General features: G+C 49.2%; 1 protein-coding gene across 1 annotated transcript in view; it reads right to left on the bottom strand.

Moving 5' to 3' along the window:
* NBAS (NBAS subunit of NRZ tethering complex) overlaps window positions 1-17,165 on the bottom strand; it is a 99,012-nt gene that overhangs the window by 39,475 nt on the left and 42,372 nt on the right. Inside the window, 5 exon segments of the mRNA XM_031949614.1 lie at window positions 3,499-3,603; window positions 5,630-5,787; window positions 7,226-7,339; window positions 10,093-10,206; window positions 11,301-11,413. Of these exon segments, the coding sequence (XP_031805474.1) occupies window positions 3,499-3,603; window positions 5,630-5,787; window positions 7,226-7,339; window positions 10,093-10,206; window positions 11,301-11,413 (604 nt within the window).

The raw sequence follows: 17,165 nt of genomic DNA, 5'->3' as shown, positions 1-17,165 counted from the left end.
TCGCAGGGTTTACAGTAGGCCCAAATGGGTGGTTCAATATTAGGAAAACTATAATGACAATAAGACAATTCTAAATCATATAACAATAGTCACAAAAAGTTTTCAATAAAATGAAGAATTCATTCATTTTATTTCTTAAAATGGCAAAAAGAATAAAAGATCTTTCTTGAAAATGATCAAAAGCAGCGATCTAAAACCAAAAGCAAGCATTATCTATAACATAAAAAGGCTAGAAGCCGTCTCCCTAGAATATAATGTAAAATAAGGATAGTCATTACTTTATCATTTATCGAAAAAGAATAGCAAATGTGAGGCAAGATGATCTGTATAGTCAGAGGATATTTTGGCTCAATGAAAAAATTCAAAATGCAATAAAAACTTTCAAGGAAGTGATAATAGTTTCAACAAAGTCGTGGGACATAAAACAAATCCAAAGGAACTTTTGCTAACAAAAGCCAAAAGAGAAAGAATTAAAATTATTGCAAAGTACCCAAAATATTTGGATTTTAATCTACCAAAGTGCACATAAAACTTATTTTTAAAAATTTTAAAGAAATGAAGAAAGGCTTAAACCACTGGAAAGACACTCATGATTCATAACTGAAACAACAATGACAATATCAGCTAAATACACAAATTCAGTGCTCTACAAATCAAACTATCAGGGGATGGCCATGTAGAACTGGACAAAATTCATTCGAAGGAACAAAGGGCCCAGGAGAGTCAGGAATGGAACAGCAGGGAGTCAGAAGGCAGGATGGGAACAGAAACACCTCTTGATTAGGCCCCACCTCCGAGCCTCTCTTCTCCCATCTGGCCCCAAAGCCTAAGACTGACGCTGCTTCTACCCTGCTCAGGAGCATCTGCTGGCTCCCAGTGGCTTCCCCAAGCTCACGACCCACCACTTGGCTCTGTGCCCGTATCTCTGGGAGGGATCTCGGCAGCCACCGTTTTGTCCAACCCGTCCATGAATACGCTTGACCAGTGTCTAGTCGGCGCACGGCTGAGCCAAACCACTCCCAGCCCCCGGCCTCTGAGCTGACCACTCTGGCTTGCCCTCAGCACCCGCAGGGTCTTTCCAAGCTCGGCTCCAAGGTCTGACCATGGCGGCTCTCCGGGCCACACAAGGTCTTGCCCACGTGCACGTATGTGCTTGTCCACAAGCGGCTGTTCCCCCTTCAGAGCCTGGCATGGAAGAAGCACTGAAAGTGCTTGTGGCTGACAGCCCAGGCCAAGAAAGGGGGCAACCCCCAGACCGAAAAGAAAGCAGCGTGCCTGGGGGGTCAGTGGCCTAAGCCAAGGAAGAAGTGCCTGTGCTAGGAGGGGCCAGAAAACTGCAGCTTCCTAAGCAGGGGAGCAGCACGGCCCCACTACCCCTGGAAATGGACCCAAGACAAGAGGGGGCCAGCTGAGGGGCCAGGAAAAGGGGCCCCATCCCAAAATTCCGGAAAACCCTGTGGAAAATTTGGGATCCTGAGGCAGGAAAAACCAAGAACCCCTGGCCCATTTGATTTGATCCCCCCCTCCCCCCTTTCCCCCTTTTTCCCCCCCCCCCCCCCCCCCCCTTTTTTTTTTTTTTTTTTTTTTTTTTTTTTTTTTCCCCCCTTTCCCCCCCCCTTTCCCCCTCTTCCTTTCTTTCCTTCTTCTCTCCCTTTCCCTTTCCCCCTTTTTTTTCTTTCTTTTCCCTCCCTTTTGTTTTTCTCCCACCCCCCGTTTTTTTTTTTTTTTTTTAAAAAAAAAACAAACACAGTGTGAAGAGGGCGGTGGGCCCGGTCTAAGGGACAGACCAACAGCAGGACATACATGTTTTCTGGAATGGCCCACGCTAGCAGCTGCATCGCCCGGGGCCCCGAGGAGGCAGCTACAAGACAGCCATGGAATGGAATCCAAGTGAAGACAAGCCGAGGAAGCTGCTTGGCATCAGACCAGCGACTTGCTTCCAAGCCGCGGCATGGCACCCCTCATAGACGTGTTTACTGCACGAATCCCCCAGCTGGGGCTGAAGCCTCCTGCACCTCGGGTCAGGGGAACGTCCCAGGGCGGAGCCAGAGGGGCCACACGCTGCTCCGGGGGGGGGGGGGGGGGGGGTAGGGATCTGAGGATCAGGGAAGGGCAGAGCATGGAGGACCAAGACTGGCCCAGAGAAGGGGACCCAGGCGGCCGCAGGGCCAGATGGACACATCCTGGTCATTTGGGCAGTAGGCACGGCCACAGCTCAGCCTGAGAGGGCCTAAGAGAGGGGCTAGTTCTTCTGGGAGAGGAGGACGCATGGAGGAGCTGCAGTGGGAGGACTCCCTCACCTACAGATGGGGCTGCACAGGGAGGAACCCAGACATTTAGAAGGACTGGGAGAGAAGCCATAGCAGGAGAAAGAGACAGACTGAAGGAAGAAAGGGTCTGGGGAGCAAAAGGCCCTAAGGAAGGAGGAAGAGGAAAGGGGGAGGAAGGAGGAGAGGAGGAGGAGAAGAAAGAAGAAAGGGAAAGGGGAAAGAAGGAAGAGGGAGCAGGGGAGGAAGAAGGGAAGGAAAGGAGTAGGAAAGGAGAGAGGAAGAAGAAAAGAGGGAAAGGGGAGAGGAGGAAGAGAAAAGAGGGGGAGGAGGAAAAGGAGAAGGGAAAGGAGGAGGAAGAGGGGAAGAAGGAGTCTATTTCACTCATCTGAGATTTGGGACATGCAGGATTTTCCATTTTATGTCTGTTTTTCTCAAAGCAACTGTTAAACGCATGTGCTGCCATCTCACCTAGACCCAGGCCTACCCTGGTCACTGGGTCAGTCCTTCCAGACTTCAGGGAGACAGAGGAGAGGAGCTGGCGCTCTGGGAGGAAGGCTGCACCGCTGTGCCCCTCCCAGAATTACGCATGTCGGGGAATGGTCCGCTGCTTGGACCCTTGGAGAAGCTGCCACGACCACTGTCATGTCACAGAAGCATCTTGTGGGCACCCACCTCCCCCATCACTGGACCTCCTTCATCAGGCTAGGGTTGTCTCCATGTGATCAGCTCACTGAGACCCAACCAGCCAAGGGGGGCTTCCCTTGGAATCACAATACGTCCCATTCCACTCCCTGACTCCACACCAAGGAAGAGTTTACTTACCCACAAAAAAGGGGTAACAAGGACGCCTGCCTCCCAGAGTGGTCATAGGGACTGAACGAGATAACATTTACAAGCACTTTGCCCAGTGTTTGGCACACAGTAAGCACTTAATAAGGCAGTTAGGTGGTGCAGTGGGTAGAGTACTGCATTTAGAATCAGGAACTCATCTTCCTGAATTCAAATCCAGCCTCAGACACTTCCTAGCTGCTGATCCCAGACAAGTCACTTAACCCTATTTGCCTCAGTCTCCTCACCGTCAAATGAGCTAGAGAAGGAAATGCTGAGAAAACCCCAAATGGTGTCACAGAACTCCATAATAACTAAAACGATCGAACAACAAAAGTGCTTAATAAATGCTTGTTCCCTCCCTTTCTCTTACCCCTTTCAGCCTGGGTTCACCACTTACCTCCAGAGGCCCCTTGTTAAGACACTGTGCCGGCAATATGGAAACGTTGGGATTTTCTCCTCCTTCCGATGGACACATCTGGAAATTCACCCTCTGATAAAGAATCTGTTGAAGACCAGATGACAGGCTGTGTCGGCATGAAAGGAAGTTGGAGAAATCCCGCCTCTCCTCCCAGTTTACAGTCACCACATTTTGATTTTAATAAGCAGAACGAATCTCAGCTCTGGGGGAAAACAACAGCTCTCTCGTGAGAGCTTCCTCAGCTTCCTCCCATGTTTCCTTCCCTGTGTTTTCTAGACATGTGGAGTTCTCTTTATGGAGTGACAGGAACACAGCTTATGAAAGACAATGAGGAACTGAATCAAGAGCTCTTTAGTCACTGGGTCAAGTAACTGAATTTCCCAACATTTTTTCCATAGAAGATACAAAATGAACAAGGGACCACTTTGTCCTTCTCTTTGTACCTTCATAGGCCAACACAACACATGTCCCACAGGAAGTGCTGGATGAAAACTGGTTAATTGATGGGCCTTTCTTGATTTTCCATATTTCTAGAAGTCTACCAGAAAACAGTACAGACCATCAAAAGTCTGTGCGCATACCCCTCCTCCTCTCCTGGATCTCTTGCTCCCTAATTTTTAATAAGGGACACTTGATTCTTAACTAGCTCATCAACAAACGGAAATGATGCCTCTTCTCCTGGACATTCTCAGGACACACCCACCCCAACCTCTCTTGGTTCTCTTCCTCCTTTTGTGACTGCTCCTTTTCAGTCTCAAACTTTTTTTCCCATTTTTCTTTTTGGAGGTGAGTAGGAGCACGAGGCAATTGGGATTAAATGATTTGCCCAGACTCATACGAGTAAGTATTGGAGGCCAAATTTGAATTCGGGTCCTCCTGACTTGAGGGCTTGTGCTCTATTCACTTCACCACCTAGCTGCCCCCCTTCTTAATCTCTTCTGCTGAATCTCCTCCTGATCATGCCCTCTAACCATGCTGTTCCTCAGGCTTTGTCCTGGACCCTCTTCTCTGCCTCTAGACTACTTCATTGAGTAATCTCATTAGTTCCCATGGATTTAATTCCCATTTCAGTGCTGATGATTCTCAGATCTACCAATTCCTCCGCTAACTTCCAGGCTCAAATCTCTAACTGCCTATTGTTTGTCTCAAACAAGATGTCCAGTAGACACCTGGAACTCAAAAGGTCCAAAATTGAACTCATCATCTTTCCCTCCAAATCCTCCTCTCTTCCTACCTTCCCTACTACAGTGAAGGGCAACACCTTCCTATACTCTCAGGCACCCAACTTAAGAGCCATGGACTTCTCCCTTTCTCTCATCCCCCACTTTCAATATGGTGGCAAGGCCTATAGATTTCACCTCTGCAGCATCTCTGGTTCATTTCACCTCTGCAACATCTTTGGTCTATTTCACCTCTGCAGCATCTCTGGTCCATTTCACCTTTGCAGCATCTATTTCACCCCTGCAACATCTTTGGTCCATTTCACCTCTGCAACATCTCTAGTCTATTTCACTTCTGCAGCATCTCTGGTCCGTTTCACCTCTGCAGCATCTCTGGTCTATTTCACCTCTGTAGGATCTCTGATCTGTTTCACCTTTGCAGCATCTCTGGTCTGTTTCATCTCTGCAGCATCTTTGGTCCATTTCACCTCTGCAGCATCTCTGGTCCATTTCACCTCTGCAGCATCTTTGGTCCATTTCACCTCTGCAACATCTCTAGTCCGTTTCACCTTTGTAGCATCTCTGGTCTATTTCACCTCTATAGCATTTCTGGTCCCTAAACCCTACCTTCAACACAAAGCCTTTAATTCAAGCACCTTCTCTCTGAGGATTATTTCCAATTATCCTGTAGGTAGTTTGGACATATTTGCTTGTTGTCTTCCTACTAGATTGAAAGCTCCTTGAGGATAGGGACTGTCTTTTGCCTCTTTTTGTGTCCCCAATGCTGAACACAGAGCCTAGGTGCTTAATACAGGCTTACTAACTGACAAGAGACGACCATACAGGTTGGGTATCTAATATTTAATGACTATCCCACACAAGAGCATCTAACAAATGTCTGACAAAATGAATTTATGACACAGTTAAACCTAACCTTGTCTGAGACTTACTTCTGTCTGGAGAGAACTGCTTGCTGCCAGAAGACATTCGATAGAACTGGGAGGACAATGTGTCAAGGCAAAAGCCATGAGCTCCTGGCGAGCGGCCAAGTCCTGGAAGCTTTCACACTGTCCCAGCTGGCTACAGACATCCCAGCTCGGAGAGTAGCCTGCAAAGGGAAGGAGCACAAGAAAAGATTCTGGGACCTCTCCGGGCCAACCAGAGGGGAGGAGCAACTCACTCCCAGGACAAAGCTGAGTAACTTTATGAAGCACAAAGGCCTGTCTGACCAAGCTAACACATCTCTAATGAAGTGACCAATCATCGACTCAGCTCAAAGCTGATCCAATGAGTAGCGGAACAAGACAAAAAAGCTCTGCTGGTTCCCAGATGAAGATGATGATCACTGTTATCATCATCATCAATGCTGCTATAATAATTGTTGTGATCATCATTATCATTGTCATTGTTAAAGTTATTGTTGTGGTTGTCATTATTGTTGCTCTTATGACTATTGTTGTGACTGTTATTATTATTATCAATTTACTGCTGTTATTATCATTATTACTTATAATCATTACTATTATCATTATTAATTGTTAAGACATTGAGGATGCCCTCTTCCAGCTCCAGGTCTAGGGGCAGCACCTGCATCCTCCTGCTCTGTTTCCATCAAAAAGTCCAATCAATACAAGAGAGTTGAGGAAATCTAAAGAATAATAGGATAATTTGGACATCAAAGACCAAAGCTTCTGCCAGAATAATTTCCCCCCAAACTATATAAATAAATAAACTACTCAAACAGGAAGATAATTTCTATCCAGTGGAAGATAAAGCATTATGGCCCAAAACCAACAGCCCTTTCCCCCAGAAAGCAAGAACTGTCTGGGACTCAGTGTCCCAAAACCTAGGAGGAAATGGTCCATGGGGTGGCTGATTAAAAGGGGCCTTCCAACGGGATGCCCCTCAAACAGGAGATGGGACACAGCCCAAAAGGCCTGGCCAGCAATTCTGCAGCAAGCCCAAATTCTTTAAAGGGGCACTTAGCCTTCAAGTAAGGGGCCGGCCCCCCTTCTGGACTCCAAATTACAATGTTGCTTGATCAATCTAGGTAATGGCCATCCATCTACCTAAGGGTAGAAGCCATGGCCCCAGAAAGACGCTCTGCCAGCCTCCACAGAGACTACATTTTCTGGTTCAATTTGGAAATGTCAAACATTTGGAAAGTATATACTCTGAATTAACTTCTAATAGAAAAAAATTAACGAAAAGGACAGGAAAGTTCAGTAGGTGTTTACATGATGGGGGATTTATTCATTTTATAACAAAGCCATCAAAGAAGGATAAACAATTCACTATAAAATGACTCTTGAAACAATTTTAACATGGCCCAGAAAAAACCAACTCGACCCCCACCTAGTGAAGCCCAGCACGAACCAGAGACCATCTTGGCTGACCAAGTGGCCCCAGCTGGAGAGGAGGGTCAAGTGTAAGGTGTCTCCTAGGCTCCAAACATAGTAGGGGACTGACTGCCAGAGGCCAGACTTTTCCCATCACTCCCAGCAGAGCAAGCCCGGCCCAGCTGGCCCAGGGTGTGTCCACATTACCTGCCGCCATCAGCTCCTGACAGTGCATGCTCGCAGCTTTGTAGTCCTGGAAATGAAGAGCTTGTTGGACCAAAAGCACCAAAACCTGTCCCTTCCTTTCTTCATGATCCTCCCCTGGAAGAGAAGGAGAACTTGTGGTGATTAGCATGAAGTCAATTCAGTCATATCATCTTTCAGAGTAACTGGAGATCAATTATGTGCCTGGGAAGATATCAGCGGAGGAGAGCAATGGGCCCGAGGCCTGTGGCTGGACTCACGGAGCTCCGGCCCCAAGGCCAGATGGTCAGGACCACAGTCCAGTCTCCATCAGGTTCAGCAAAGGCCTGAGCCTCCAGGCCTGTGACCATTAGGTCACAGGAATCAAGGAGGGCTTAAGTTAAGTCAGAGACTGAAGATGTATATGTGGGATGCATAACCCAGTTAATGGGATGGAATTGGCCCAGGGGGTCGGTGATCTCTCCCGGCCAGAGGGGCTGGGCTGAGGTCAGTGACTCTCGAAAGAGATTTTTAAGAAGCTATAAAATATATTTCATACAGTAATTCTTCTAAGCATAATCATAAGAACATTGCAGGATACAATGTAATGCAATTATCAAAATAAATCTTTAATGGTTTCTTGCAGGAGGCTAATTACTGGGGAAAGGGCTAGGCAATACACAACGGATGATACGTCTTTTATAATAAATATGTTCTTGCAAATTAGCAGTCATTAATCGCGGGCAGCACAAATAGAGACCTTCTGTTTTTGGGGAGTCTCCGTTTTTTCTCCCATCGTGGATTAACAAAACCATTTCTATAGTGATACGATCAACAGGGTAGAAAGCAAAGTCATTACGGCTTCATATGTAAAGGCAAATGCAATTAACGTGTTTTTACTGGCTTTTACCCAGGAAAAAAAAATACAAATCGTTCTTAAGTCACGTTTTCTGGCTCCCGGGACTAAGACGATTTCATTCTTGTGCTTATTATGCCAACGTGCAGAGATTTTCACAGAGTTCCCAGTTCTCTGACGTGGGGGTGCTGCGGAGAAAACCTCAGGCAGACAGGAGGCTGGACCCCTCCTGCCCCCGGCTCTGGAAGTTTCCGACCACCCAGCCTTTGCCCACAGATTCCCAGGGAGAGCCACGGCTTGAGCTTCCCAAGCTTCTGCTTCTGGACAGCTCTCCTCACTGTAAGGAAGGTCTCCGGAAAGTCCAGGACAGTGAGAGTCCCGATGGACAATGGGCCTTTTCCCCAGGAATACCCCTGCGGCCTCCCAACAACTTCTGCATGAGCTCCTGCTTTTGTCTACCTGGGTTCCATTATCCTGGCCCGAGAGCAAATTCCTTTTTGCTCTCTCCTGGGCAAGAAGTCAAGTCAGCAAGCATTTATTGAGCCCTTACTGTGTACACAGCAAGGCCGGCAAACAGGACAAAGAGGTTAACCTGCAGTGATCTCTTGGGCCATCACCAAATCCACCTGGTCCTGAGCAACCTGGAAATCCCGAGGTGCTCAGAGAGTCGGGCATCAGGCCCCATTCTCATGGCCAGGCCACTCTGCTGCCCCCAGACGAGGGCCCTCACCTGCTTTGCCTCTGGCCACTAACCTGAGTGTCCTAAAGCTCAGCTTGGACCCTGCAATATTCCTGTTCACATGCAACCCCAGAGGTCCCTGCCCCACCCCCCCCCCACACACACACACACATACACACAAGCTAAAGGCCTTTTGCAGGTGCCTAAAAGCAGCATCTTCTTAAAGGAGAGCCCTCAACACATCCACACTAAAAGGCCTTGGAGGGGTGTCTACACCAGCCCCGAGCTTCAGCCATCCCTGTTCTGAAAACCCTCCCCCCAAAAAACAATACCGAATCACCGGCTCCCCCACCTACTTCTATTATTAGATCAATTTATGCTCCTTTTTTTTTGGTCACAACAAGTGTTTGGCACAAATGGAACTAGCTTTTCTCAACTCCTTAATTCCCCCCCCCCCCCCCCCGGGGGGAAAACCCATTTCCAAGGGAATGGCTGTGGAAGGCCTGCCCCGCCTAGCTTTCCATCTACCTGGAGCACCCAGTCAGGGCCAAAGCTCCGACACCTAAGGAGAGGCAGCCCCGACTGTCCCAGTTTCACTAGATTTCAAAACTCGTAATAAAAAACACATAAACGCTAAATTCGTATGACTTGTCTGAGAAGGCAAAATTCTAGAGAAATTACAGGAGCGATATTGTGGAAAACACGGGTTTTCTGAGAGAGTGCGCACTTTCACCAGGACGAGAAAATGAAGGAGCAGCCCAGAGAAGGGCAGGTCACACCGGGTCAGTCACACTGGGTCAGGACCCAGCTGGCGGAGGGAGCTGCCCAAGGGCCAGGAGGGCCACATGGCGCCTGCTCTGTCTGGGCCTAGAGCAGGGAGGCCTGGGGGGGGGGGGGGGGGGGGGGGGAGAGGAGCCAGACCTGGGTCCCCAGAGGCCCTCATGGGCCAAACTGCTCCTCCCAGCCACGAGCCGCCCCAGAGACAGGGGGCACAAGCTGCCCACAAGGCCGCCACCAGCAGGGGCAGCCCCGGGGGCCCGGCTCCCTCCTACCAGAGGGCTGGAGGTCAGAGCGCGTCCCACGGAAGGAGGCCTCAGGCCCGTCAGCTCTCCCCAGCCCAGGGAAAGCTGGAGTCTGCAAGAACCTCCCCCACGTCTACATCTTTCCCAGGCCTGCTTTGCCTCCAGGACACCAGGGGGTCCCCAGCACCCCGGGACGCAGCAGGCTGACCAACCTCCCAGCGTTCTCTATGGGAACTAGCACTGTCCGGGGCCCGTCCCGCCACGAGGGGCCTCCAGGGTCCCCAAGACGCCCCTGACTCCCGTGAGGCGCCCAGGGCCTGGCCCAGAGACTCACCTGCCACCTGGAGCAGGGCGGCCAGTCCCAGGAGCTTGGCGGACTGCCGGTAGCAGGTCGGGGCCTGGGCGATGCACTCCCTGATGAGGCCGAGGCGGTCCGGGCACAGGCGCACTGCGAGGCAAAAGGGGAGAGTGAGGGTCACAGTGGGCCGGCCAGGGGCACCAGGGGGCAGGGGAGGGGGGAGTGCGGAGCTCTCCAGCAGGACTCCTTCCACCAGAGCACTCGAGGGTGTCCAGCCTGGACAAGAGGCCTGATGGGCCTGGTGGGCACCTAGGGCCGCAGAGGCCACTGCCAGGGTGGGACGGCGCCATGGGTCAGGGAGCAACAGCCGAATCACGTCTGGTGGAAAAGGCCAGTTCCCAGTGAAGGCCTATGGCAGTCACCCTCCCGCTTCTCTTCTCCCTCCTCCCAAGGCAGGAGAACACAGGACCGAGGGAACACTGGCGTTGGGACCCTGGCCTCTGGGCTGCCCCCCCTAGGCCGCCATGTACCGCCCGACCAGCACCTGCCAGCAGGGAGCACCCGCCTTCCCGCCCCCTTTCCTTGCGGGGCTTCATGCCCAGTGGGGGCCTCCCACCTGGGGGGCACAGAGGCAGTGATACGGTTCTAGGTGGAGCGCCCACGGCTCCCCGGGAGCCCAGCAATGCACGCCCACGGGCCGGTCAGTGACAAGCCAGGACACTGGGCCCGCCCATCAGTCTGCCCCACCAGCTGCCCACCCACAGTCCCACTGACCTCCCAGCGGGCACAGGGCCAGGACGGGACCAGCCAGCAATGTGCCCGGTACAGAACATTCCTGAGCAGTGACACTGCCCAGGCCCAGGCGGCCAGAGGGCGCCAGCCTTCCCCATCCCCAAGGCCACGCTGCCTCGGACACAGAAACCTGTTATCAGCTTTTAGAGTATTGCACATGAGGCAGTCACCAAAGCTCCCGAAGACTTTCCATTTGTCTCTTCTAGAGGCCCTCCATCAAGGGCAGCTGGGGGCACAGCCAGGCCCGAGGGAAAATCCAGGCTCAGACCCTTCTGAGCTGGGCGACCCCAGCACGTCACTGCCCCTGTGTGCCTCAGTTTCCTCATCTGTAAAACGAGCCTCAGCAGGACATGGGAAAGCCAGTCCAGGATCTTTGCCAAGAAAACCCCGAACGGGGCCTGGCTTGGGGCCCAGCAGAACACGCTCCCAGGAGGCCCAAAGAGGCGTCTCACCTTGCAGGGGAAGGCTCTTCACCCCAAACTCTTCAAGGTACCCAAGGGCACGAATGAGATCCAGCTCCTCCTGAACGGCCGGCGGACAATCAGTGATCAGCTGCAAGCAGGCCCTAGGAAAGGAAGCACATGCATGCAACAAGAAAAAGAGACCCAGAGCCTGCGGGTGGCACTCGGAGCTCATCGGCGCATTCTGGAGGCCTTTTCCCCCCGGGTCCTTTGGAACGCTCTAGGATCACTGTTGGTCATGGCGGGTGGGTCCTGTGCCACTGCACAGCGAGTATCCACTTCCTCTCACTTTACTTTGCATCTGTTTACAAAGGTCTTGCTGTGGTCGTCTGAAACAAGGCAGTTCTTATGGCTCAGTAGTGCGTCATTACAACCATATAACTGCTTGTTAAGACATCCCTCAATTGCCAAGTGTCCCTATGCCTTTAGTTTCCAATTCTGTAAAAACTGCTGCTAAATGGCTCTTTCTGGGGCGGCGAAGAATCGGAAATCGAGGGGATGCCCGTCAGGTAGGGACGGGCTGAACAAGCTGTGGGATATAACTGTAACATAATGAGCAGGATCATTTTAGAAAAAGCTGGAAAGACTTAAATGAACTGAGGCAGAGTGAAGTAAACAGAAGCAGGAGAACACTGACTACGGTAACAGCAGCATCGTCCCAGGAAAAACTCTCAACAACGCAGCTATTCTCCGCGATACAACGATCCAAGACCATCCCAAAGGACTCGTGTCGGCCTTCAGAGAAAGAACCGACATTGTCTCAATAGAGACTAAACCATGCTATTTTCCACTTTCATGGTTTTCTCAAGTTTTCTTGTATAAAATGACTAATAGGGAAATGTTTTACATAATTGCACATGTGTAACCAATATCGGATTCTTTACCATGGCTGGCGGGTGACGCAAGGGAGTGATGTCATTTGGGAACTCAAAATTATAATAAAAATATTAAAGCAAAAAAAAAAAAAAAAAAAAAAGGAGGTGCTATAATTTTTTTTTTTTTTTAATAAATACTTTTCCTTTGATATTTTTGATATACATACCTAGCAGTGCTTTGGCTGGGTCAAAGGGGCTGCTCCATTGGATAACCCTTTGGCAGAGTTGCTAATTGTTCTCCAGCACAGTTGGACCAGTTCGCTACTCTACCCACAATTCATAAGTGTGCCTACTTTCCCTTATTTCCTTTAGCATTTGTTATTTCTGATAGATGTGAGGTGGTCCCTCAGATTTCTTTTCATTAGTATTTGTCTAATCAATAGTGAGTTAGAGCATTTTTTCATATGAATAAAGATGTCTTTGATTTCTCAGTCTGAAAACGGCCTCTTTCTATTATCTATTATTATTTTCTATTAGTATTATTGATTAATAAATCAATTGAGGAACAGTTCTTATTTTTATAAATTTAACTCAATTATATATATGAGAATTTCGGCCTTTTTCAAAGAAACTAGTAATAAGTTTTGGATGAGAATTTAGGCCTTTGTCAGAGAAACTTGTAAAAAGTTTTCTATGAGAATTTGGGCCCTTATCAAGTATATGAAAAGTTTTCTATTACTTCATTGTCACTTTTAGGAAAACACAGAGTCACTGATTAGCTCTTTTAATTAGGTTTTCTTTTTGCTTTTGCTTTGACATCATGCTTCCTACCCCCCCCCCCGCCCTTTTTTAATCCCCTGAAGCATAAGAGATTCTGCATCAGTCCTTTATTTAACTCTGTGTCTCTTTTTTTCCCAAGTGTGTCACTCATAAACACTGCTGAACTCTGACCCATTCTCCCACTTCTGTTCTTGGGTGAGTTCATTCAATTCATATTCACAGCTATGATTACTGTATTTCCCTCCATCCATTTTCCTATTTATGCTTTTCTCTCTTTCTTTTTACCATGACCCGGAACTGCATGTGAGCTCCAGAAGCGCCAACCTGGGTCAGAGGGTCCCAGTGCTAGCAGTCCCTGCGATCTCACCCTGACCATCTGAATGGTCACTTCTCTGGACTGGGTGCCCTCCAAACTGCTGCCGGTCCTATGGCTGCTCTTACCCCCGGCACGTGTGTTCCAGCTTGCTCTCTAGCCCAGTGGTTACTCTCTTAGGCCTGAGCTCATGTGGGCTCCTCCCACTCCAAAATGTGAGGGGAGGCCTTTATATTGGGGGGCAACCTATGGCTCCAGCTGAGTTACCACGTCTAACCCTCCCTCTGCCTTTACTTTGCATCCACTTGGTGTGTGGTGGCTGGCTGACTGGCAGCCTGCTGAGGAGGAGCCTGCCCATGTTTGAGAGCACAGGCTTTCCCCTTCTTTGCCCCACTCCCCCTAAGATAGGGCCTCACAGGTAAGGGCCCACCTGGGGCAGCAGAGGCTCTTGGGCGTCGGAGGGGCCAAGATCCCCCCTCAGACACCGGGGACGCTCAGGTGGCTGACCCCAGGCTCCTCGTCCTGACCCTGCCACTCGTGCATCTCCTGTCTGTGCAATGAGACCAAGCTGCCACACAGGGAAGGGCAGACCCAGTTTTGGAACAAGGGGGCTGCCCCCCCCGCCACAGCCACCTCACAGGAGAGAAGACAGACCAGCCAAGGAGATCCAGGGGCAAAGGGCAGGGCCCAGAGCCAAGCCCAGGGCTCCATCCCTCTGGGCTGGCACACTCCATGGGATTCTGGGACTTTCTGACAAGCCTGCAGGTGTCTGCATGCCACGGTCTCCACAAATGGGAAGCAGAGGAGAGGGCCGGGTGGCCAGCAGAGCAGCACACAGAAAAACCAGACAGACAGTCCACAAGCCGCTGGGAACGGTAAAGGAAAACCCAGCGGGAACTGGGATCTTCCAGCACAGGGTGCTTCCTGCCATGGCGGGGGGCGGGGGGGGGCCTCCTGGGAAGCCCTCCCCATCCTGCTGCTGGGCCTGGGGCTGTCCATGGGTGACCTTCTCCCGGATGACAAGAGCCCAGAGCTGCTGCTTCTAAGGAAGCTCTGCCAAAGATCCCAGCTTTTGGGATAAGAACTTACTGTTTGATAAAAATTGCTGGGAAAATTGGAAACTAATATGGCAGAAACTAGGCATTGATCCATACTTAAAGCACCAAGATAAGGTCAAATGGATTCATGACCTGGATAAAGAATGAAATTATTAATAAATTAGAGAAACAGGATAGTTTATCCGACCTGGAAGGGGAAGGTCTTTATGACAAAGCAGAACTAGAATCATTACTGATCACAAAAAAAAAATTTATTATAAAACTGAAAAGTTTTAAAACAAAACTAATCAGACAAGATTAGAAGGAAGCAAATAAATTGGGAAAATATTTTTACAGTCAAAGGTTCTGATAAAGGCCTCATTTAAAATATATGAAATTAACCTAATTTAAAAAATCAAGCCACTCCAATTGAAAATGGTCAAGGATATGAAAAGACAATTTCAGATGAAAAATTGGAAACTATTTCTAGTCAATGAAAAGATGCCCAAGTCATTATTAATCAAGAAATGCAAATTAAGACAACTCTAAGATACACTACACACCTGCGATTGGCTAAGATGACAGGAAAAAATAATGATGATTGTTGGGGGATGCGGGAAAACTGGGACATTAGATTGTTGGTGGAGGTTTAAAAATCCAACCATTTTTGAATAGTTTGGGCTATGCTCAAAAAAGTTATCAAACTGTGATACCCTTTGATCCAAGTGTTACTACTGGGATTATATCCCAAAGAGATTATAAAGAAAAAGGGACCTGTTGTGCACGAATTTTGTGGCAGCCCTTTGTAGTTAGAAACTGGAAATGAATGGATTTATCAGTTGGAATGGCTGAATAAATTGTGGTTATGAAAATTATGGAAATTACTGTTCTGTAAGAAATGACCAAAAGGATGATTTCAGAAAGGCCTGGGAGAAACAACGATGCTGAGGAAATGAGCAGGACCAGGAGATCATTATACTTCAACAACAATACTATATGATGACCAGTTCTGATGGACAGGATCCTCAAAACAGATCCACCAAATCATTTCTAATGGAGAGAAGAATGAACTAGCTTATCCCAGAAAAAAGAACCTGGGAGATGACTAAAACCATTACATTGAATTCAATCCCTATATTTATGCAATGATTTTTATTTTCACAACTTTAATTGTAAATATTTCAGAGCCTGATTCTTTTGTACAGCAAAATAATGTTTTATGTATACTTATTGTGTATCTAAGTTATATTTTAAATATTTAACATCTACTGGCATCCCCATCTAGGGAGGGGTGGGGGAAAAGGAAAAATTGGAACAAGAGGTTTGGAATTGTCAATGCTTAAAGTTACCCATGTATATATCCAAATAAAAGGCTTTAAATTTAAAAAAAAAAAAGGAAGCTCTGCCTGTTTGGGGCTGGGAGCAGCCCAGAAAGCGGGGGGGGGAGGAGACTCCGACCCCTCCAAAATAATTAGAGAAACAAACCCTGGCTCTCAAAGGACAGGGAGGCTTTCTTCATATGGAGGAAAAAATATGATCCCTTAAGGGAGAAGGGAAAATGCATTAAGTACTTTAAACAATTTCGTCAAGTTTAATAACACAGTTGGAGGAAAGATGATTATCTCCCAGAGAAAGTATCAATCCAAGAAAATAAAGTTTCTCTCAAACCTTCCTAGGGAAAGCAAAAGGCATCGTCTCCTGCTGGCTCGGGCCCAGGAAGAGCCGGCCGGCCCCAGAAATTTGGGCTTAAATGAGGCAACGGGCCCGGGGATCCGGGCCCCCCACACAATACAGTAGCACATGAGGGCAAATGACAATACGCTGATGTGCGACGGGTTCATTCAGAAAGGGCAAGGATGTCAAAGTGGGGGAGGAAGACCCTTAAGAAACTGCGTCTTCATCTTATAGATGATCCCCCTCTTGGGACCATGCAAAGTAACACGACCTCCAAAATCGTCAGAGAAATGAAGGGTTGGGAAGCCTCCACAGGAGCGCTCCAGGGACCTGCCAAGGGCCACCTCACCTTTCCATTTAAGAAAAGGTCTGTTTAATTATGTCATTCCCAGTCTACAAATGAGAAAACTGAGGCCCAGAGAGAAGCAATAAACAGCTGCCTTATGGAAATCACACTGAGGAGGGGATCCCCAATCCAGGGAGGGGGGGAGGGAGCCACTAGGATCGATGGCCGTCCCAGCCTCTTCCTCTCACTGAGCGATCACCAAGCACTGCCCAAGCACCTCCTCTGAGGCCGGCAGCGCCAGGGCTGGCACTCCAGGGGGCACTCCAGAAGGAGGAGCTTCCCCTGGCACCCCCACTGAGCAGCAGGGGCTGAGCGGGCCTGAAAGGGCCACGGAGACCTTTAGTTTTATCTGGAGACCCTGAGGGAGCTGACAATCACCTGCAAGGAAAACTCTCTGCGTGGCTGTGGGCTATTGGTTTAAACTTGGGGCGGTTTCCAAATGGTAATTCTAGTTCTAGATGATGAGAAAACCTTCTGGAGAAAAACAGATCAACACCGGACCATTACTGTAGCAAGTACAGTGATCTGGGGGGAGACCTGTGGCCAGGCCCTCTCTGGGGCAGGAGGGAGCCCATCCTGCAGAGCAAGTCCTCCCTACAGAGTGGGTCCTCCTACAGAGCAAATCCTCCCTACGGAGCGAGTCCTCCCTGCAGAGCAAGTCCTCCCTGCAGAACGAGCTCTGGGGGTGGGTTCTAGCTGCTGACCACAGCGAGACTCTGGTCCGGTCACCGGACAAACCCAGGACAATGAGGGTGGCCGAGCGTGCAGGAAGCCGCTCCTCCTGTGCTTCAGCAGCTCAGTGTCAGGCAAGTGATCCCTATGCTCATAAGACCAAGAAAACCAGTGACGGAGCTTAATAAATGCTTGACTGACTGACTCCTGGCAGGCAGC

The sequence above is a fragment of the Sarcophilus harrisii genome, chromosome 2, assembly GCF_902635505.1.
Source record: "Sarcophilus harrisii chromosome 2, mSarHar1.11, whole genome shotgun sequence".
Classification (NCBI taxonomy): domain Eukaryota; kingdom Metazoa; phylum Chordata; class Mammalia; order Dasyuromorphia; family Dasyuridae; genus Sarcophilus; species Sarcophilus harrisii.
The sequence above is the reverse complement of the archived record's forward strand: the minus strand, read 5'-3'. Positions and strand labels throughout refer to the sequence as shown.